General features: G+C 45.4%; 1 protein-coding gene across 2 annotated transcripts in view; it reads left to right on the forward strand.

Annotated features, from left to right (window-relative positions):
• The first annotated feature begins 257 nt into the window (after positions 1-257).
• SHISA7 (shisa family member 7) overlaps positions 258-22,527 on the forward strand; it is a 30,355-nt gene continuing 8,085 nt past the window's right edge. The window contains exons 1-4 of one of the 2 annotated variants that reach the window (XM_080977506.1): positions 258-580; positions 15,599-16,238; positions 18,008-18,162; positions 20,243-20,308. In XM_080977506.1, coding sequence (XP_080833632.1) covers positions 15,691-16,238; positions 18,008-18,162; positions 20,243-20,308 — 769 coding nt within the window. In that variant the 5' untranslated portion in view covers positions 258-580; positions 15,599-15,690. Of the gene's footprint in view, positions 581-14,765; positions 16,239-18,007; positions 18,163-20,242; positions 20,309-22,527 lie in introns of those variants that run through there. The other variant, XM_080977507.1, reaches the window with a different exon arrangement.

Below are 22,527 nucleotides of genomic sequence, written 5' to 3' on the forward strand. Positions count from 1 at the left end.
AGAGAGAGAGAGAGAGAGTCAGAAAGAGAGAAGTGGATGAAGTAGTGTCTTTGATTGACAGCCTTTCCAGTCCAATCCCATGCTCCTGCATCCCACTCTCTTGCCCCTTCTTGGCGCTGGATGCTCGCTCTTTTTGTTAATGAAAGCTCTTCCCACTCACCCTCTTCACTCTTCTGGGACTTGAAAGCAGTTTGGAGGGAGGGGCACAGGTTTGGGTGAGGGGCTGTAGTCACCCACCGAGTTCATCTCCTCCGCCAATCAAAACAGCTCCCTGCTTGCCAGCCAGCCAATGGAATTCCTCAAGCATCATATCTAATTCATCCATTGCGTTTCCTTTACCAGAGTGGAATTCTATTTTTTAATAGAAAGTACCCACTTTTTGAGGTGGGGTGTTGTTTTTTTCTATGAAGGAAAATTAAATATTTCCTTACTGAAGGTGGAGAAGAACATCTGGACTTTCAGGTGCTCCCTTCACAAACAGAAAAAAAGATTTTGCCACTGACGTCTTGCAGCAATTTTTTTTAAAGATCAGCATCAACAAGGGAAGTATTTTGTATGGGATTTTTTAAAACAGATCAAGGTAAGCAGTGGATTTATGCAACTTGCTATGAGGCAAGCTGTATATTTGAGTTACCTGGGCTGGGTGTTCCAGATGAAGCTAATGAGACTCCAGAAGGTGGTGCTGGCAAGTGAGGATGGATAAAAAAACAAGAAGCATCTTATGAAAGAGTATGTGCATGTATATTATATATAGTTATATATGGGGGGAAGTTATATATGGGGGGAAGACTTTCAGGCTTCCCCCCAAAGATTTAGGATTATGTGCATGTGTGTGTGTGTTTTGAAAATAGACATTTTGGGCTCAGAATTTTACGGCATGTGAAATCTGAACAGATCTGTTGTTAAAATTTATCAATATGGTTTTTGGGGGGTGGAGTGGGGAGACAGTTAAGCATTCCATGCTGTAAAAGAGCTGTTGTGCTCTGTAGTTTGTTCACCACCCTCTCTGCCCCAGGCAAGTGCACCCTGCTTTGAGTATCAGGTGGAATGGGTTGTGCTGGAATTCAGATGAAAAATGGCATTGCTCTCAGGGTGGTGTGGTAGAAAGGTGTGTGTGTGTGTGTGTGTGTGTGTGTGTGTGTGATGAAACACTTACTTTGCAACTGAGTTTAGCTGTGGATATGGTTGTTGCAGCATGCGTGTTTTGTGATGCTGCTGGCTTGTGAGAACAGTGTTTTCTGCCCCTTTAGTTGAGTTTGTGTATGAGCGCACACATGCTTTGGACTCTTTTGGTGCAGCTCTTCTTTGGTTTACGAGCCGAGCCTGTGTATGTGTGTGACATGGAGGATTTTGTGTGCTGCTGTTGTATGCTGAAAACTGTGTGCTTCTGTAAGGGGTGTGTGTGTGTGTGTGTGTGTGTGTGTGCTTGCGCTTTACTGCTGCAGCTCTGGGCATGTGACAGTGCCTTTGTGTGTATGTGCATATCAAGTCATAGACTGTGCATTACACTTCTTCCTTCTGCTTCTTGAGTGTGGCAGCTTCTGAGTGCGTTACTCTGTGTGTGCGTGCATACAGCTTCCCTTCTGATTGCTTCTGTCTGAGTGGGATTATGTATATTCCTATCACATTTATACACGAGAATTACTCGCCTGCTTCTTTCTCGCCCTGCTTTCATATCTCTCTCTCTCTCTTACATGCACACTGAATGAAGATGATATAAGCTGACTCTTCTGATATTTCACCGGCTGGCAAAGCCAGCACAAATTAACCACAGCGCTCCCTTTCTTACCAATCCTCTCCCCGCACCCCATCCCAGGCTGCCGCACTGCACTTCTGCCTGGATCGACAGAGGACAGATCCAGCAGAAAACAGGTGTCGGGTGCGAGTTTGTGATGCGCATATGAGGATGTGCACATGTGGGGCAAATAACGACTGTGCCTTTGTGCGTCAATATGCGTTTTTCTGGGTGCTTTGTTGGTTTGTGTAAGGATTAGCTTTATATACGCATGAGATCCAGTAAGGACACGTGTGTATCAGGCGTATATGCTCATAAGTCTCTCTGTGTGTGACAGAACAAATATATGTATGTGTGAATATGGGTTGGATTGCAAACGCATGCATGAAAGTACAATGCACATGAAAGGAGCTTGTTTATGTGTGAAGTGCTGGTTAGGTGCAGCACTTCACAACTAAGTGGAAATGTACATATGTTTCTGAGCCTGCATACTGAGGGATGTGGTGTAGCTAATGTGTATGGATGAAAGGGAGAGTGGTGTATGTTTGTGTGTGTGTGTGTGAACACAGGAGGTGAAAAACCCACACAGAAATGGCAGCCTCTTCCCCACCAGGTTCCAGGGAAGCAGACAATGAGTCTAGATAGGCCTGTGCCCACTCACAGGTGTCTGGTGGTGGTGAAATCTCATAGTCGGCGGTGGGGGTGGGGGTGGGATTGTAACAGAAGGTACATGGGGGCACTCCAGGTAGTCTGCTTGGTAGGGTGCGTGTGAGGAAGGATGGGTAAAGAGAGAGAGAGAAAGAGAGATTGAGGCTAGATAGGAGAGGGTATATGAGGAAAGGAGAGGGTGATATGATGCGGTAAAATGATAGAATGAGGCGCTTTAAAAGAAAGGAGAAGAGAGCTAGCTTGCTAACAGAGACCAAGGAATTGAGGAAGGCATGGAACATGCACAGAGTTTAGCTATGCCTTTTAATTACACACACATACACCACGGACAAGGTGCAAAGGATGAGCTATGCTAAACAACCATTTCAGCGCTCACTCCCAGCCCCCTGCTCTTTAAATCTTCCTGGTGGTATTGCCCCAGGAAAGGGGGGGGGGGTTGTGGTTTTGAAGGAAGGATGGTGATAAGGGGGAGGAGAGAATGGTCTCTGCAGTTTCCATGGCAATGTTGCCATGGAAACAGCAAGGCTGCCTGGATCCCGTCAGATGAATGAGGACCCGTCACTGGGGGGGAAAAGGAAGTGGGGAGAAGGTTAGATATGAGGGGCTGCCTGCCGTAGCCAGACATTGGTGTGATGAGAGGTGTTTCGTATAAGATATGTATCCTTTAGGCTTAGAAGTGAATACCTGTACACTCTAGGGAAGGGAAGTGGATCATGGGGTCTTGTGGGTTTGAGCAACTTCTGGATCTTGGACTCTGAGGTCCTGGGGTGGTGGGGAGTATCCCTTCGGCTGGAGCTGAGCACTCAACAGATAGGGAGTCATAACAATGCTTTGTAACTGCTTCCATTTTTTAAGCTATGCATTCCAATATTAGGTGTATTGACGATGTAAAAGTACAGTTGGATGCTGGCAACATGCAGGTGGATGTTGTGTGAAAGAAAAAAATCGGCCATTCATTACAGCCAATTTGACCGCAGACACTTGTGGGTCATATGGTCAGTATCATGCAGAGCATTCTGGGTAGTTTGCTCATAGACATTGGCCCCAGTTCAGTCATAATGCCTGCCTGACAGCAAATGCTACCTCACTTCCCAGGTACCTCAGTATATATGAGTTAAATTCATGCTAGGCAATTCCCCGTTTCCTCACATTCCTATATCATTACAACCATCTCAGGGGCACAGGCCTGTGAGCAATTGCCCACTGTCGCTCAGTGACCAGATTTCGATTTGTGAAGAATTACGTATTCTTTCTGGCAGCATGTGTGGAATGTCAGCCATGACGGAAGCAAAGATTCCTGGGTAACTGGTTTTGACAACAGATGACTTCCCTTCCAGGGCTATGTTGAGAGTCATTCGTAGGATTTACTGTGGACTTGCTTTCGGTAGAGAAACAACCAAAAAAGGTGGAAAGCAAAACTGCAGACTTTAATTGATTAAATTAGTAGATTAGATTAATCAACTAAAGTTTTAGTTGATTAATTAATGAAAGTCCATTTTAATCATCATGGCTGCAAGTTAAAAGCATTGCTGTTTATTTTTTTGAAGCTATTGGTTCTGCAGTAATAAAGAATGAAAAAGAAGGTATTTGAGGTGTCTTACATTCTAATAAGGAATTTTAGCTTTTGCTTATTAAATTATTAGTTATCTTCCTTCAGAACCTAAAAAATGCAACTACAGTATATTGAGATTTATTAAAATTAATGGATCAAGAATATAAAAGGAAGATTATTAATTAAAAACTATTGAATCTTTAAAAAATTATTGAATATTAGAGAGTAATCCATTAACTTGTATTTTTAATGTTAAAGAGCAACTCTTAGCTGTGATAGTACCTGACTCATAGTGGACATGTTGGCCACAAAGGATTGTGGGAAGCTATGACCCGGCATTCTGGGTCATTTGCTGGCCTTGAATCAATACCCCTTTATGAGTGTGTTTCAGTAATTTGCTGCTCTAGTGTCTGTGTACGAAGTGCACCCTAGGAGTAAGCGTTCTAGCAGCTGATCTTCAGCACCTTTAATCATCTGGGCCTGATTCACATATGCACACATTAATATGGAAGCTGCTTACAAGTCCAGTTCCAGCGTGCAAAAAAGATTGACTATTATCTGAAGTTTCTGGTTGGATAAGGATTCCATTTCCTCTGTGTTGTTGCTGAATAAATAACACAAGTTGGAGAACTCTACGCTGGTGTTACGGAAGTGTGGTATACTGAACATATATTGTACTCAAATACTTAACACTGTTTGGGAATTTGTTAGCAACTTAGACTCACTCTTTGGTGCTCAATACCATGATTTCCACCCTACTTTTTAAAGCATACTTGTGGGTACAGTGGAGATTCTAATATGTTTTAGTGACAATGAGTGTGGAATGAGTGGTTGGTAGTTACTCTGGATAACAAAGATCACAAGATTATGATCTTGTATGCATCTTCTCATCTAATCTAGGCCAGTAAATCTCTTACTATTTTTCAACAATCCAACCCCCCCCCCCCACTTGCATCTGGCTATCATTGCTCTTGTATGTACAGCCACGAAAGTAATTAGCTAGCCTGCCTGCATATATCTAAGTTGGCCTAGAATTTTTTTTTTTTTAAAATGCTTTTGTAAGATGCCTTGATCGCTTGAAGGCACTTCTGACTCGCCACAGGCGACCAGCTGAGCAGCTTTTTACCAGCTTGAGTTAAACCACTCCCCCTCCCCCCGCCCTGAATAATGCATCTTAATAGAACTGACTCCTTTCTATAAAAGAAAATTAAGGGATGTTCTCTCTGCCTCTCTCTTAATTTCTCATTTGAATAACTCTGACTTACAACCAGATGGAGAGGAAAAGATAGGCACCTGCTCCATGAAGGCAAAGGCACACAGTGAACTGCACAAAGGCAGACACATGTTTCCACGGACACACACAGCACATGGCTACACAGGCGAGGAAGAGAAAGGCAGGAAGGAAATTAAGGAAAGATCACATATTGCGACGGACAGAAAGTTGGTATATAAAAATAGGAGGAAGTCCTTGAAACTGGGCAGAATCTTGCGCATCCACGCAATCGTACTGAAAGACAATAAATAACACACACTCCTAGGAATACCTGCAGAATCGTAGTGCACGATGCAATGTAAATTTAACATATGCATAAGATGGCTAGGATCATTCACAGATATGCAAAACAACCTCCATCTCTTTCTTGCATACACACAGAGACTTCTATCCTCACAGGCACTGAACAGACTGTTATAAATGCAAACTACAAAAACCCCTACACAGTCTAGCTGAGGGGGATTGGAAATCTGCACGGCTGTCATCAGACTGTAGAGAACAAAATGCAGTTGAGCTGGGTGTTGGGGGAGAGAATTAAGTAGTTTATTGTGGTCAAGGGGGAAAATCTTCAAAATAACAAGACATTTCTGTTCAACAGACCAAGGTTGGGCAGGTTAGACCCTGTGCATGGGACTGGGGCTGGGTGCAGGATATTGCAGTACCCTAAGCCAGAGATCCTTGGTAAGGCAAATGTGGGATGAGGTACATAATCTAATAGTGCCCCAGAGCCTTCTGAGAAATGCTCTAACCCTTCAGTCAGCACACCTTATCCTTGCATGCTCCCAGAGTCTTTGGCATGTGATACTGCATTCAGGAATGCAAATTCACTCTTGAAAATTTACTCACGTAACAAAATACAGCCTTTCCTGGTACATAGTATTAGGTTTTATTTATTTTTATTCTAAGCACAATAGTGGTCACAGTCTTGGCTCTATAGGCAAGCAGAATGAGGCAGCTAACTCAGGCAGCTGGTTTTGGGTATAATGAAAGGGGCAGCAAATTGATTATTTTTACTGAATTTTTTTACTGTATTTTTACTGCCAAGCAGCATGAGAGGGGCCTGTGGGATGTTTTGCCTCAGATATCAGAATAGCTTGGGCTGCATACACGCCATGCATTTAAAGCACAGAGAATCCTGGGGGAACTGTAGTTTTCCGCTTCACAGGCCTGCAATTCCCAGCACCCTTAACAAACTTCCCAGGATTCTTTGGAACGTGCTTTAAATGTGTGGTGTGCGTGCAGTCTTGGATTGCCCTGGGTACTTCTGTGCACTTTCATCTGGCACCATTACGCCTCACACCATTTGCTGCCCTGTCTCTTCAGCCTGCCCAGTTCTCAGTATCCAACTGTGTAGACATGCCCTTTGGTCGCACACAAAATCAAATCAGCATTTGGCAGTGGGAGAAACAGGAAGTCTTCTAAAACGATGCCTGTTGCAAATGACACGTGCATGCATCATATCTTTTCTTCTTTAAAAGTATTGTTGTGAGACAGCAGGTTCGTTTCAGGGTTATAGGAAGCTGCTGCCTTATACCAAGTTGGTTTCTTGGTCAATCGAGCTCAGTGTTGTCCACACTGGTTGGCAGCAGCTCTCAAGGGTTTCAGGAAGGGGGTTCTCCCAGCCCTACGTGGAGATGCTGGGGATTGAAATGGGCTCCTTCTGTGTGCATAGCAGATGCTCTACTGCTGAGCTGTGGCCTTTTCTCTTTTTACCCTACTGATGATGTGTTGTTGCACCCATAATCTGGCTCGCTGTGAAAAAAAGCCATAAGAAGGGATGGAGGTCAATAGCAGAGCACAAAGGCCCAGATTCATGCATCTCCAGATAGGGCTGAGAGAGACTCTAGTCTGAAAGCCTGGAAATGTTGCTGCTACAGTGGTACCTCAGGTTACATACGCTTCAGGTTACAGACTCCGCTAACCCAGAAATAGTGCTTCAGGTTAAGAACTTTGCTTCAGGATGAGAATAAAAATCGGGCTCTAGCGGCGCGGCAGCAGCAGGAGGCCACATTAGCTAACGTGGTGCTTCAGGTTAAGAACAGTTTCAGGTTAAGTACGGACCTCCGGAACGAATTAAGTACTTAACCTGAGGTACCACTGTACTAGCATTTTTCTTCCTAAACGCATTTTTGGACATTTGCTCTATGTTCTTTGCTGAGGAATCGGTGGGAAGAAGCTACCATCTGAGGGATTAGGACTGAATGCCTCCAAGTCAGAATTTCCACTAAACATCATGAGGGGGAAAAAAAATTAAGTATCATTTTTCTTATTATGCAAATCTATACAGATTAGGCTGCAGTCCTGTACGCATTCATCTATGTCCTACTTAGAGGGTTTACATCTGAGTGCTCTGTTGGATCGATGAATTAAGTTGATCAGTTGACTAAAACAAATGCGACTTATTGAGACGCTGGCGACAGGCCTACTGTTTAAGCAGGATTTTCTCATATATGGGGGGCTGCCCTCAAAGACTGTAGGCAGCTGAAGTGAAAAGCTGCTACCACCCCAAAGAAATCAGTACAGTATCACGTTAGGCTTTAACTGGATATATGATTTCAGTCAGTTGTGTGCATGTGCTTAGCTGATTTTTAGTTTTGCGTTATATGGCATGTTTTGTACCATGGGTCTTGGGTGAGCTACACGCTGAAGTGAAATAAACACCAGAAAAACCCCTACCCCTGTGAGTGCTAAGACGAGCCACCGAATAGGCAAAATCCGTGCAGGAGACATGCCCCAGGTGGCCACAGCAGGGAATATGAGGTTTTATTCCATTTTCATCCCCCACCATGCTGCCCCCTCTTTATTCACCCCGCTAGGTACCTGACAGGCCAGACAAATCCCCTTGAACCATGTCAGATCATTTTGGTTTCTGATAGCAAGAGACAGAGCCGCGTTCTCCCCTCGCCACAAACACACATGCACTTGCTGCTGCCACAGGCCTTTCACAGGCCTGTTACCTTGATGAAGTCAGTGAGACCACATGTTCCAAGCACACTGCAGTGTGTCACTGCCCCGGGGGGCTCCCTCACGCTCTGTCGAGGAGGTGGACAGGGAGACAAGCAGCGGTTACATGAAAAAGGCCCCGGGGTTCAACAGAGAGGGAGATGTTCGCTGCACAGAGCGAAGTTGCGATGGTTGTAGCGAGGGATGTGTCATCAAGTCTCTGGGGTGGCCGTTCTCTGGCAAGGGGCTAATATACAGCAGGGTGGGTCTGTGGGAAGGTAGCGTTAGTATAGTATGTATGTATGTATGTATGTTTGTATTTTTACCCTGCTTCTTCCCCTGATGGGCTCAAGGCGGTTTACAGATTAAAAATATGCTCTTGGTGAGCGCCCTCCATTTTTCATTTAACACAGATTTCTTCTCAGCAAACTCAGAACAAAAGGAAGAGGCCTGCTGGATCAGGCCAAAGGCCCACCTAGTCCAGCATCCTGTTCTCACAGTGGCCAACCAGATGCCACAATGGGAAGCCCACAAGCCGGACTTGAGTGCATCAGCGCTCTCTGCATTTGGGATTCCCAGCAACCAGCATGCAGAGAACATTGTGGATGTCACTGAAAGCCCGACAAATTCATTCGCCATGACTTTGTCTAATCCTTTTTTAAAGCTACTGAGGTTGGTGGTTATCACTGTATCTTGTGGGAGCAAATCCCATAGTTTAATTATGCACTGGAATTCTTTCTTTCGTCTGTCCCGAATCTTACAACATTCAGCTTCATTGGATTGGCCTTGAGTTATCGTGTTACAAGGGAGAAAATCATCTCTCTCTCCAATTGCTCCACACCCTGCAGTTTATACAGCTCTATCATGCCCTTTCTGCCTTTATAGTGGTACCTTGGGTTAAGAACTTAATTCATTCTGGAGGTCTGTTCTTAACCTGAAACTGTTCTTAACCTGAGGTACCGCTTTAGCTAATGGGGCCTCACGCTGCCACCGCATGATTTCTGTTCTCATCCTGAAGCAAAGTTCTTAACCTGAGGTACTACCAGGTTAGCGGAGTCTGTAATCTGAAGGGTCTGCAACCTGAAGCATCTGTAACCCGAGGTACCACTGTACCAAAGTAAAAAGCCCCAAATGTTTTAATTTTTCCTTTTGGTTACTCCAACCCCTTGATCATGTTGGTTGCCCTTTTCTGAGAGGATTTCTGTGAGCTCAGGCTGGCACAGGAGGACCTCCCAAACTGAAGCGCCTTTAGATCCCTGCTTAGAAATAAAACCAACTTTTCTATAACAGCTTTTGATTTTGGAGCTACTAATCAATGGCGTGGCTGTGTTTGGAATGCTGTGTACTTTTCTGCTCGCCTTATCTAAAAACGATATTGTGGTGCTAGAAAAGTGCCACCGAGATGATCAGGGATTTGGAGCAGCTTCTCTACCAGGAAAGGCTGTAGCTCTGTGACAGAGCATCAGCTTCGCATGCAGAGAGTCCAATCCCTGGTATCTCCAGGTTCAGATAGAGTTAAAGCATTCCCACCACATGCACCATTACTCTCGTTACAGAGCTGCCTCGTAGTTTCTTGAGAAATAGGGCTGTTTGATGCATTTCCCCCTCAAACAAAACTTCACTCCAAAAGGCAAAACTTCAAAAGGTGCAGTGAAATAGCCATTGCGCATGCATGGATGACATAGCAGCTTTTTGGATGCAAGTTCAGGGGTGTGTGGGTAAACCAAACAGGTCATGTGCATCAGAGGAAGACATTGCCGCCCTCTCTCTGGCGTGTGCAGCAACGTGCAAATGCAACTAGAAATGGGGGGGAGGGAGGGAACACCCTTGCTGTGTTTGAAAACACCAGTGTGTTCGTAGTCTTAGTGTCTGGCGGTATTCTGGGTGCAGTGGAAGGGTGGGCGAGGGTCCCTTATCTCCACCCCCCACATAATGTAACGTATGCTGATGACCATTGAGGGATTTCCCAGCCCCATTAAATACCAGCTTCAGAGGAGGGATGTTCCCCAGGACTAGAGCCAGGGAGGAAATTGTTAAATTCCCCACTCTGCACATTCTGCGGATCGCAGTAATTATCACCTCCAGCTCATCCTATTTATGTTTTTAAAAAAACAACCTGCATGTTAAATGCAAAGACATGTTGTGATGCGGATAATTACTATGGTGAGGGCATTTTACGTAGTGGCACGCTGGGTTTTGAAACAGACGTCCATGGCATTCCAAGGTGTTCCTCTTCCAGTCTCCACCCATGGGTTGATGCTGAATGTGCAGGTGGAAGTGCCACCAGCAGAATGCCTGCCAGTGGCAGCCCATGGAAGGCTTTAGAAGGGGGTGCTCTGGCAGGGAGGAACTGGGTCAGCCTGGGATCCACAAGGTCCCAAGCCAATCCCTCTGCCATCACATGAGAGCATCAGACTTGATCTCTGAGCCTGAGTGAGCTGACATAGGCATTTGCCTCTCCCCATTCCCACTACCCAGCCTGCAGAGGTGCGCATGCGGCCATGGCCCTGCCATTTAACGAGCTATGTTAAACTGATTTTCATTTGTGTTTTGTGTTTCAGCTTTTTAATTAATTCTCTATAGCTTTTATTGTTTTACTGTATATGTAATATTGAACATTTGTGTGTTTGTTTTCTGCTTTTCCGGCTGCCCAAAGAACCAAGGCGATTATATAAATGCAGGAAATAAAGGAAAGAGTATTCGGCGTCACATCTAATTTGGCCCACAGGTGCCCAGTTCTCTTCGTCTTCCTGATGCTTCTTCCCATTTGGGCAGAACTTCTTTTTCTGCCACCTGTAGTGCTAACCATAACCTGTTGCCTGCTGGGCTCTTTTGAACTACAATACTATAATATTTGAGGTAGAAGAAGCAGCGTTTGAGGGAGCTTTGGTAGAATGTTGCCTTGGAGGGATGCCCTCTGCTTCGAAGCACCACAAAGAAGGCTACCCAGCTTATTGCTTGAAGAGAGTGGTACTCCTTGTTCTCTGCTCAAATGTGAAAACAGATTATTGTGTAGGAGAGCAGAATCGTTAAGGCTAGCTTGAACACGGGAAAGAACTGAATAGAAGGGAAAGTGGAAAGAGGAAGCTAAAATAAAAATCCCTAGTAATTTAGTATGGTTCTGCTGGCTGAGCATGATTGGGATGAGGCCACTTCCCTTAGGCGACAGGTTTGGGGATGCCATTCAGTGGGGTACCTGCCATTAGGTGGAATTAGTTGGTGGTGGCTGAGGCAGCTGATTTTGATACCACAGAAGGAGAGAACATTTATAGCTATTTCATTTATTATTACTGTATATTTATTCCTCTGCAGCTGCCGTGTGTGAAATGTTAGGCTGGGCGCTGCGTGGTGCCTTAGTATTCATGTGCACATTTTCGCATGCATGTGCACTGGAGACGAAATGTATCCATTTGAAGACTGATGTCTGCAGGACGGCAAATCGGTCAACTCACGCAAACAGAACTTTAACCCACCATCTCTAAAATGCAAAAAGGGGGGACGGGACAGATTTATCAAGAACAGACAGCAGTAATTGGAATGCTTCTTCATAAAGAGGGATAATTGGAACATGAGAATGCTGCTGGATCAGGCCAGTGGCCCATCTAGTCCAGCATCCTGTTCTCACACTGGCCAACCAGATGCCCATGGGAATCCCACAAACAGGGCAACAGGCACCCCTCCTGCGTTTTCCATCAACTGGTATTCAGAGTCCTCGGGTTGCCATACGTCTGGAAATTCCTGGACGTATATGGAATACTGCAGTCAGCAGCAGTGCCTGGGCGGAAATCGTTAAAAATGTCCGGGAAAATCCAGACATATGTCGGCAGACATATGCCAATTTCCCATAAAGATAGCTCAAAAAAGCTCAATAACTTTTCTGTCTGGATTTTTTCACAGTTTGAAATATGGCAACCCTAATTCAGACACATGAAGGCAGAGTATAATAGCCATTGACAGGAGAGGCCAAGCTCCAGGTTTTGGGGGCCCTGATCAAGCTGCCCTTGGTCCGTCCCCCCAGGACTTATTAGTTGGTGGGCAAAATGCCTGTGGCAGCGTTGTCTAGCAGAGATCTTCATCTTAATGATGGCTGCCAGCCTCTTTCCCAATCCACATTCATCGGGGTGATGCCGGCATAAGATGGTGGTTCCAGTGAGTTCAGTCGTATGCATGCCTCAGCCACCCTGCCCATCCCACCTGAGTCACATCAGCAGCGGTGGGGGCAGCAGTCCTGTGGGGATGGACTCTGCTGGGGTCCCAGAGCCCCAGCATTCGCCCAAGTATGACGCATTGCTGACGCTGGGCTTGTGTGTGAAATGGCATGTAGTAAGGACTGGGGGGGGGGCGGCAGCGGCTAGTGGGGGAGCTGTTGGGGAAAGGGAAATTTTTGCTCAATTCAGCACCAAACTGCTTTGCATTTTTCCCTTCCCCGGGCAGTAGCAAATTCCAAGGAGCCCTAATGGGGTCATTTGCTCTTGAATAAAAGAGAGAGCACCTGGAGACTTGGAGCCCTCATTGTAACAATTCCGTTTATTTACAGATGTAGAGACTGAACAGGCATTACAGGGGGGCAGACCCAAGCACAGGGGCAGCTGGCAGTAGCCCTAAAGCAACCACGGCACCATGCCAAAGCCAGCTTCCTGTCTCAGCTTCTGATTTAAAGCACCAACAACCTGTTTTTATTGTGGTCCAAGTGGAGCCTAGAGCCCTTTTTAGCTATATAGGGAGCTGCCCTGGAACAAGTCAGGCCTTGGCTCCATTACCTCTGTATTTCATGCTCTCCCCTCTGCCAACCTGGTATTCTCCAGATGTTTTGTACCACAACTCAACATCTGTGCCGGCCAGGGATCATTTACTTTACTACTGCATGGAATTTGCACATCAAATTTATTTGATGCCTCGTGTTAATCCCACTAGCATACGCTATTCATTTACTTGATATTGGACTATATATTATTTCTGTTACATGAAGTTTTCATGGTTTGTTTATTACTTCCGTCATATATAGCCTTCATATTGGTTGTTCAATTTCACTGAGACTTAGTTTTGTATTAGTTTTGATACACAGGTCTTCCATTGTTTATTGGTGGTTATCTATAACTGTATTATGTAGGGAGGTTTGAGTCCACTGCCGTATACATGTTTTATCATCCATTTATCATATTTGTCCTTTATTGGTTATTTTGTTTGTGTTATTGAGAGATCTCCTCTTTTACGGTTTACCAAGTCATAGTCTGAAAACATCTGGTGAGCACGAGACCCTTCTCCAGGGCTTCTCCTCAGGCAGAGATTTTCACCAGCACCTGCCACCTGGAGACAGGAAAGAATGTGTTTGGCCATGAAACTGTGGTCCCTCCTGAGTGGCTTTTCGTACAGGCTCAGCTCATCCCGAAACCAACATTCTTTCTCATCACGTCACAGCCCTCTGTGGCAGGGATTGTGAATCCTTTTCAGCCCAGGGGCTGCATTTCCTTCTGAACCGCTTGCCAGTGGTAGGTTTAGCCAGAGGGAAAAGTGGATGGAACAATTCATATAAACTTTACTTTGTTGGGTAGCCTAGTTTCTACACATACTCAACACGCCGTTCTCTAGCTTCCATCCAGGCAAGCAAGAAGCACTTTCAGAATTCAAGGACACGTTTTAGGCAAAAATGAGGGTGCAGCTGGGGGTGGTGTGTGGATTAGGAAAAGCCTTGTGGGCCAGATAGAGAGGTCTGGAGGGCCACATCCCCCAGTGTTGATCTGTGTGATGAGATTCTGCATCTCTGCCTTTTTATGTGAATCTAGTAACATTTCTCAGAATGCTAACTTGGATGCTTTGGGGTTCACTTTCTTTGGCTTCCAGGACCTCATGACTCTCTGTCCTATTATCATTGGCGCTGACACATCTCACAGTCCCTGACTCCTCTCTCACACACACTGGATTACGTGAATATTATGCTTGATTTATCTCTCTCTCTCAAACATAAGCTAGGAAACAATTATTAAGAATTCATCTGTCCAAATCAGTTTCATCTTTACTTTCAGTAAACCAGAGTACGTGCTGTTTTTAGGGGCTCGGAAGCAAAAAAGAGAGGGCTTTTGGAACTTTTCAATTGTGACAAAAATAAGTAAAATACAACTAAGGGGGGGGTGAGGGATGGGCTAATCTGCTAATTTTGGTATCTCTCATGTTTGCAACCTTAAATTCAGTTCTCTACATTCAAACATCAGTTTGCAATTTTATAAAAAGAAGTCCTCATGGAAATCCATCAGCTTCTTAGTGTGAATTTCTCATTTTATATGCATATCTAGACAGCAGTGGGTGAATACAATTTGGGAGATTATGCTTAAACACAAACACACTCAAGGAAGTGCAGCAGGCAGTTAATCCTTATTACATACACAGCTATCTATCTATTGATTGTTCAATTATGGTGCCATAGTTTCCATTTATTTCCTATATGGAAGCCCTTAAAGCTTCTGATAAAATTTTAATAAAGTGCCCATATTTTCATCCATTTTATGAAGTGGGCTCCAAGTCTACAAAACCTTATGCCATAATAAATTGGTTAGTCTTTAAGGTGCCACGAGACTCATGTTTTTTTCTGACTACAGTGTATATATGTATTATGTATAACTTATATAGGTATTGTTAGTGAGCTAGTTATCTCACTGACATTATATTTGGATTATCAGAGAGTTTCTTTAGTCTTTTTAGTGATGTTGTTATTATATTCTCTCTCTCTTTCTGTGTGTGTGTGTGTGTGTGCCAAAATGTTGCCAAAATTTTGAACTCTAGTTCAAAATAAAATTGTATTAATTAAAAAAAGAAATTAAGCCAAACATGATGCATAGTTAAATTATGAAATTCACTGCTGCAATAGTACTGTTTATCTTTATTATTTACATTTTTAGTTGCCTATTAACCTAGTCGTCTAGGCAACAATTTATGCCTACAAAAACTAAAGGACAAGTCAAAACAGGTATGTTGCAGCATCGCCACATGAAAAATACAAACACATAAAAGGGGCTTCTCAAATCCCACTTGGGTAAAAATAGATTTAAAATATGCCTGAATCCATCCTTCAAAACACTGGCAGTCTGTAGAGCTCTTAGAAGAGAGTATTACACAGCTTAATGCTCACCATGGAAAAGCCGTGAGCTAAGATAGTTTTTAGACAAATTCATGATGGATAGCTCTATCAGCAGCTATTAGTTATGAGAGCCAGATGGAACCTCCATGGCCAAGCAGTGTATTTCTGAATCTCAGATGCCCGTGGTGGTGGTGGTGGATATGACTATCCAGCAGGGATGAGAGTGTTGCCTTCACATTCTTCCTGGGAAGCATCTGCTTGGCTACTGTGAGAAACAGGAACAGATGGGACCTCTTGTCTGATGCAGCAGGGCTTCTTTTCATGTTCTAACAATCTCGTTTGCATCTTTTGCAGTGTTTCTTCCTGGATCTCTTTTATAAGATTTTTAAAAAAAAACATCTATCTGAACCCAAACGTTGGAGCTCCCCGGCACTCTCCCACCCACCATGTACCAGTTGCTGACAGTCATGCTGTACGCAGCCCTGGAAGCCCTGGGGGGACGCACTGCTCTGGCCGTCATCCAGGCCCAACATCACACAAACCAGAGCTGGGGCCTGCCCAACTTCCTGGCCCACCTGAAGCGCTTGACGTCCTCCAGCAGCAACGCAACCACCGGCACAAGCCGGGTGCGGCCCTCGGAGACCTGCCAAGGCTACTACGATGTCATGGGGCAGTACGACGCGGCCTTCAACTGCACCACGGGGGGCTACCGCTTCTGCTGCGGCACGTGCCAGTATCGCTTCTGCTGCGAGGACCGGTCCAGGAGGCTGGAGCAAGGGAAGTGCCGCGACAGCCCGCAGTGGTTTGCCACCACCGTTGCCGGCACAGCCACCAACGGGCCCGATGTGCCAAACGGAAGCAAGCAGACGGGCAACAGCACCGTGTACGTGATCTGTGGGGTCATCAGCTTCACCTTAGCCGTGGGAGTCGGGCTCAAGTTCTTCTTCAGCAAAGCCTCAAGGAGACCGCATGGAAGGGAGCTCAACGTGCCCAGGTAAAAAATGCAGGCTGCAAGGTGGGGTCAAAAGTTGTTCTTCAGGCCTGTGGTGAGAACCTGGCAGCATTTCAGCTGGTAGTGTGGCTCGGAGCTGGACTGGGATTCTGTCCCCAGAATGGCTCCAGATCAGAATTCTGTGTGTCCTCGGAATTTTTGTAACAATTACTATTCTAACGGACTAACACAGCTGAAACATTCTATTGATAGACCAATTTGCTTTAAAGCTTTATGTTCATGACCTTTTCGTTGTTGTTGCAAAATCATGAATTACCTCCCCAAAGTCAATGTCTTTTGCAAATTCACACTCAACAAACAAAATAGGTGGGTGGCTTAATTGCTCTTGCCCCATAGTAGAACGCCTGCTGTAAATCCTACCAGAAACACCATCTCTCTCTCTCTCTCTCTCTCTCTCTCTCTCTCTCTCTCTCTCTCTGGGATCAATGTCTTCAATTCCTGTGGCGTCTGTCCCTCTCACCACCAGCTGTCTCTCTCTCTTGCCTAAGCAGAGAGAACTCTTGGACTGGTAGTTCTTTAGAGGATGTTGTCTAGGGAAGAACAAACCTCTCTGATGAACTACAAGTCCTAATTTAACTGTACAAACACATATCCTCTGTTCTAGAGAAGGACCCGGGCCAGTAACTCGCTGTGCTCTAACACTGCATTGGACTGAAAAGGGAATGCAAATAAAACTCTGTATCAGAAGGCCGCTATACAAATCTATGGTGAGGCCACACTTGAAATATTGTGCTTAGAGGGCATTGTAGAACTAGAAAAGGCATGAGTTTCGTTACACAATAATAATAGAAAAAAACAATCAATTTTTTTTAAAAGAAATGAACCTGGAGTCATTAAAAGAAGCTCAGAAGATTCACAACAGACAAGAGGAAGTACTTCATACAGCACACAGTTAAACAATGGGGTTTGCTAAGTGATGTGGTATTGGCCCCCAATTTGGATGGCTTTAAAAGGGGTTTTGGGACGCGGGTGGCTGAGCCTAGGGCTTGCCGATTGGAAGGTCAGCGGTTCGAATCCCCGCAACAGGGTGAGCTCCCGTTGCTTGGTCCCAGCTCCTTGCAACCTAGCAGTTCGAAAGCATGCTAGTGCAAGTAGATAAATAGGTACCGCTCCGGCAGGAAGGTAAACGGCGTTTCCATGCCCTGCTCTGGTTTCACCAGAAGTGGCTTAGTCATGCTGGCCACATGACCCAGAAAAACTTTCTGCGGACAAACATCGGCTCCCTTGGCCAGTAAAGCAAGATGAGCACCGCAACCCAAGAGTCGTTTCGCGACTGGACTTAACTGTCAGGGGTCCTTTACCTTTTAAAAGGGGTTTAAACATGTTTATGGAAAGCTGTCAACTGCTGTTGGCCATGATGGCTCTGTAATACCTTGAGTATCAGACGCAGTATGCCTCTGAACACCAGTTGCACAAGCGGGGAGAGCTCTCTTGCACCCCAGCCAGCACCTGGGGCAGAGTTTTTTTGCCATAGGGACAAGCAAGTGAAGTTGGATAAACCTTCACTGAATCATGCTATACTGTAAAGATACTAAGGTGGGATGACAGCTCAGTTGGTAAAGCATGAGACTTGGGGTCGTGGGTTCGAGCCCCGTGTTGGGCAAAAAGATTCCTGCATTGCAGGGGGTCCTTGTGGTCCCAACTCTACAATTCTATGATTTTATGAATGAAGTGCCTCAATCCAGCCCAAACACATGCCTTGTTGTCCCTTTCACTAACACTTCCTTTCTTTTCCTGCTTTTCCTGGCCAGGGCACTGGTTGACATTCTCAGGCATCAAGCAGGCAGCAGCTCATGCTCTGAACGCAACAACAGCCTTGTCATTAACTCAAACTTCCAAGACAATGGTTCAGCTCGTCCCCCGAAGAACCTGTACAACACAGTGAAACCGTCCAAAAGCAGCCATGGTAAGAGAACTGCAGGCAGCCTGACAACGCGAGTGATGGCTTCAGATTGCGAAATCCTGGATCAGCTACCAACCTTCCCCAACAGCCTGATCTGCATAATTTTTTTATTAGAATTCGAGGAAGGATTTATTTAATATCATCCATCCTAATCAACACTGTCCCCATCTCCAAAAAAGCTTCACGCTGATTGAGTTGCTGTTAAAGGCACAAGTACAGGCCAGGATCCGTGTTTCTTTCTTTCTGGTCACTTGGCAACCTAAGTGGCATATGGGGCTCAACTGCCGGGAGGGTGACTGTGCTAAAGGAAGGAAAGTGAGGGTCTCCATGGGGAGTGCCATGGGGAGTAAAAGAGATGATTATCTTGGACTGTATAACCAGGTACTTGACCTCCAACCCCTTCTGATGGCAGCATCATGGCTTAAAAGAGATAATAAGCCAATATGTTGGCTTAATCTAGGCATAGGCAAACTCGGCAGTCCAGATGTTTTGGGATGACAACTCCCATCATCCCTAGCTAACAGGACCAGTGGTCAGGGATGATGGGAATTGTAGTTCCAAAACATCTGGAGGGCCGAGTTTACCTATGCCCGGCTTAATCAATACTGTGTGAGTGCACTGAATATCTAAGTGAGATTATTTGGATGTAACACCAAAACTATGGTTTGTAGAATCCCAACCAAGGCTTTGTTATACTGTATGAACCAGCGCTTTCCAACAAATCATGGTTTGTGAGTGGCAGCCAGATCAGAACCTGAAATCACAAGTTTGCAAACCGGTGATTTGGTGTCACATCTGAATCAATGACCATGGTTACGTTGTTCCATTCTCAGAGGCTTCAGTGTGGGATAGAATCCAGTAAGAGGAAAGTGGAGGAGGGAAGGGAATTGCACAAACTATGGTAAATCTTGGAACACCAACTACGGTTTGGAGTCTCAGCTAAAGTTAGCACAAACCATGGTTTCATGTCAACGTATGCACCAACCCCCATGAGGAATCACTTGGGAACTCCCTTTCTCAGTTCTCTGAAGCAAGGAATGCCATATAAATGTAACAAAAAAAATGTCCTCCCAAGCCAGCAAAACTGGGATCAAGAACAGGGCTCCTTTAAAAGAGGTGAAGGCCTCACACCCCATTTTCCAACAGCAGCCTGAGCTGGCCTCTCCATGGACCCCAGGAATCTTCCTGGAATCTATCGCCTATTTTCTCTGTGATCTACTTCTAGCCCCTTCTCTTACTATTTTTGTTGGAATATGTTAACTCCTGCTCTTTGGGTTGTGTGTGTGTGTGTGTGTGTGTGTGTGTGTATTCTCAGCAGGAATTAAGCTGCAAAAGCTTGTGGGGAAACAGCCTGTTTGCCATAGCAACTGGTTCTAGCTGTCTGGCTGTCTTTGTGTCGGCTTGAAGATTAATATTAGGGTTGTGGGGGGAGGGCCTTATTGAGACATGAACTGTTTTCTTTCCAGGTAGAAAGAAAAGCCTTCAAGTGCTCAGGAGGCGCTTTTGCAGTTTTCCTCTTCCCTGCTAAATGCTCCCTTCTCTCCCAGGAGCCCAGACACACCTGGTCTCAGTTATTCGTTTTAGTAGCAAACTCAGGGGTGGTGAGTGTCAACAAAATTGTAGGCAAAACCAGGATCACTGGCAAACAAGGGGTAGGTGTCAGCATGCTGGGGGGGGGGGTACCTCAAGGTTTGCAGAAGTACAACCCCTCATAGAACATACATGGCTACCATGCTTTATTTGAGGGTTGGGAGGGAGGGAGAGATTGAAGAGGACAACCTGGCTTCTGGCACTGGAGCCCAATAAATTTAGGAGACGGATCTGGGGACTGCCAAACCCCTTCTCCCAGCAACAAATAAATAAACTAGCTAATGTTAATGCAGCCACATTGGCCTTGCAGACCAACGTTGCCAGAATTGTTTGCAAGTTCGGAGCGGACATTTTTAGTCTGTGTTGGGTGACCTCTAGTGGCTGCTTGAGGCAGATAAGAATGATCTCCAGCTTTAGCAGGTGAACGTTGTTAACATGGTCCGCTCCACCACATACACACACTTCTTTCTCTCGCTTTGTTTTTGCCTTGCAGATAACATGCATCATAATTACATCCACCTGAACGTCAACAGCCCCAAGCATCACACGGCCACTCTGGGTAAGTGCTGGGAGCAGTTGGATCCCTAGATACAGTGACATCTTAGCAACTTGCTGATTCTCTATTGACTTACTTATTTGTTTAAATTAAAAATAATAATGATGGTGGACTGCTTTTTGGATAAAAAGCCCTCCTGCCCCCGAAGTGGCATGCAACAATTTTTAAACCCCGAACATTATACTTTTGAGCACCATAAAACAGAGAGACAGGAAGCATACAGCATAAGATCAACAAAGCTAATCAGGGAAGCAAACCAACTTTAGTTGGAAGCTCATTGAAACAGGATAGTCTTTACTGCTTTCTCATAAACTGGCAGGCAGGGGGGCTAAAGAGACCTTCCAACAAGGGACGATGTTCTGGAGTGAATCTGGGCGCCCTACTGGAGAGGGACCATTGTTCAGGAGTAGAATATGCAAAGTGCATGTTCTACCCCTGACCAATGGTCCCTCTCCAGTGCAGAAGGCCCCAGGTTAAAAAAGAATCAGGTAGCAGGTTATGTGAAGGGCCAAGGATGGGGAACTTGTGTGTCTTCCAGAAGTTGTTGGACTCCAACTCCCAGTCAGTGGCAATGGATAAAGGGAGTTGTAGTCCAGCAACATGGGCACCCTGGTTCCCCATCCCTGTGCTTTCTAGGTCATATGTACACCTTATATTTAAATAACTCTTACACTACTGTAACAGTCTTGGATTCCCGCAAATAATCATGAGAACTGTAGTTTATTCCTCAGCCACAGAGCTGCAATCCACAGCACCCTTAACAAACTACAGCTCCTGTGATTCTGAGAAGTGGTATAAGAGTGCTTTAAAGGTAAGGTGTGGTTGTGAAAGAGAGTTGTCTTCAGTCAGAGTAGCCAACACTAGGCTATGATGGATCAATAGTCTAACCTTATAGAAGATAGCTTCCTGACAGGACCGGCTGCAGGTCTGAGAGGGCCCTGAGTGCCCTCTGGCAGGCCCTATCCTCTGTTGGTTGGCTTACCTGGAGGAGGGCAGCAGTGGTCTGAGAAGTACCAGGTAGCTGTGTCTAGCCACCATTTTTATCATGCACAATGCCCCCAATTAAGTGTCGCTCTACAGCATTGTGGGAAATTTAAAAGGCAGCTAGACTCAAAACACCTGGCATTGCCAGGCCATGAAAAAATACATTTTAAAGGGGTTCAGGGCAGTTATTAGCAGTGGACCCTGCTGCGGTGCTGTTTCCTTGGTAGCTGCCCCAGGATATTGACGCCAGACCTGCTTTCTGTGTTGCACAGCTGAGAAGGCCCTGTCTCATATATACACTGGGGGATTTGGAGTCTTCCTGGATAATCTCAGGGGGGGAATCAGTGGGTGTGAAGGTGGGAGGAGAGGCTCATATCCCAGGGCTGTGTAGGCAGGTTGCCAAACATCTCGTCCACCTGCTTGGAACTGCCAGCACTCATTCTTAGGGAGCCTAAGTTGTGGTGACTGAAGGTCTTGCAACGTGCTGGTTTTTTATCTGGGAAGGGGGAGGCTGCAGACCAGGAGCAGAGTCTGCAACAGTCAAACGTCAGGCCCATCCTTCCTCCTGCTTTCCATTAACTTATAGCCCATAGGGTAATTCCAGCAGTCAGGGCAGCAGGGAGAGAGCTCTGGTCACTTCAAAACAAGCTGTTTAATTCAGCCTGATTTGTTTGCGGAAATGTTAGACGATGTTGGTTAATTTATGAGCATTCAGTCTGATTTGCTTGTGGGGAGGTTGCGTCAAGCAAGTGTTACCCTGCACTTTCTTCTGCCTTTTCCTGCCACTTTCCTTATTGCAAAAAGCCTGATCCTTTGGGGAAGTGGGTTTATTTCACAAGAGCGCCAAATCAGCTTTAACTGCGCAACCTGAATTTACCGGGAGGTGATTCAATCCCACCTGAAAACAGTGACAGTCTGGAAGTGGCCTCTGTCCTTTTGGTGTTATAAAATCCAGTGGTGCCCCAAGTTCCAAGCTGAGTAAGTTTCTTAAAGAAGATTATAAAGGGAAACGAGCAGGCAGGTAGTGAGTATATAAAATAAAATAAAACAGCTTACTGGTCTACCTAAATATGTATTGAGCAGGATGATATTTCAAGCTGACTTACGTAAGGTGCTTCCACATCTGTCCATCATCACCCTGTCCTGTTCATTCAGACTTCTCAGAGTGTCCTCATGATGTTGTCCAACATTTGCACTTACCTTGGGATTTTCCCCAACTACTTAAAGTTAAACTACTT

This window comes from Podarcis pityusensis (genome assembly GCF_964106645.2).
Source record: "Podarcis pityusensis genome assembly, chromosome: 13".
Classification (NCBI taxonomy): domain Eukaryota; kingdom Metazoa; phylum Chordata; class Lepidosauria; order Squamata; family Lacertidae; genus Podarcis; species Podarcis pityusensis.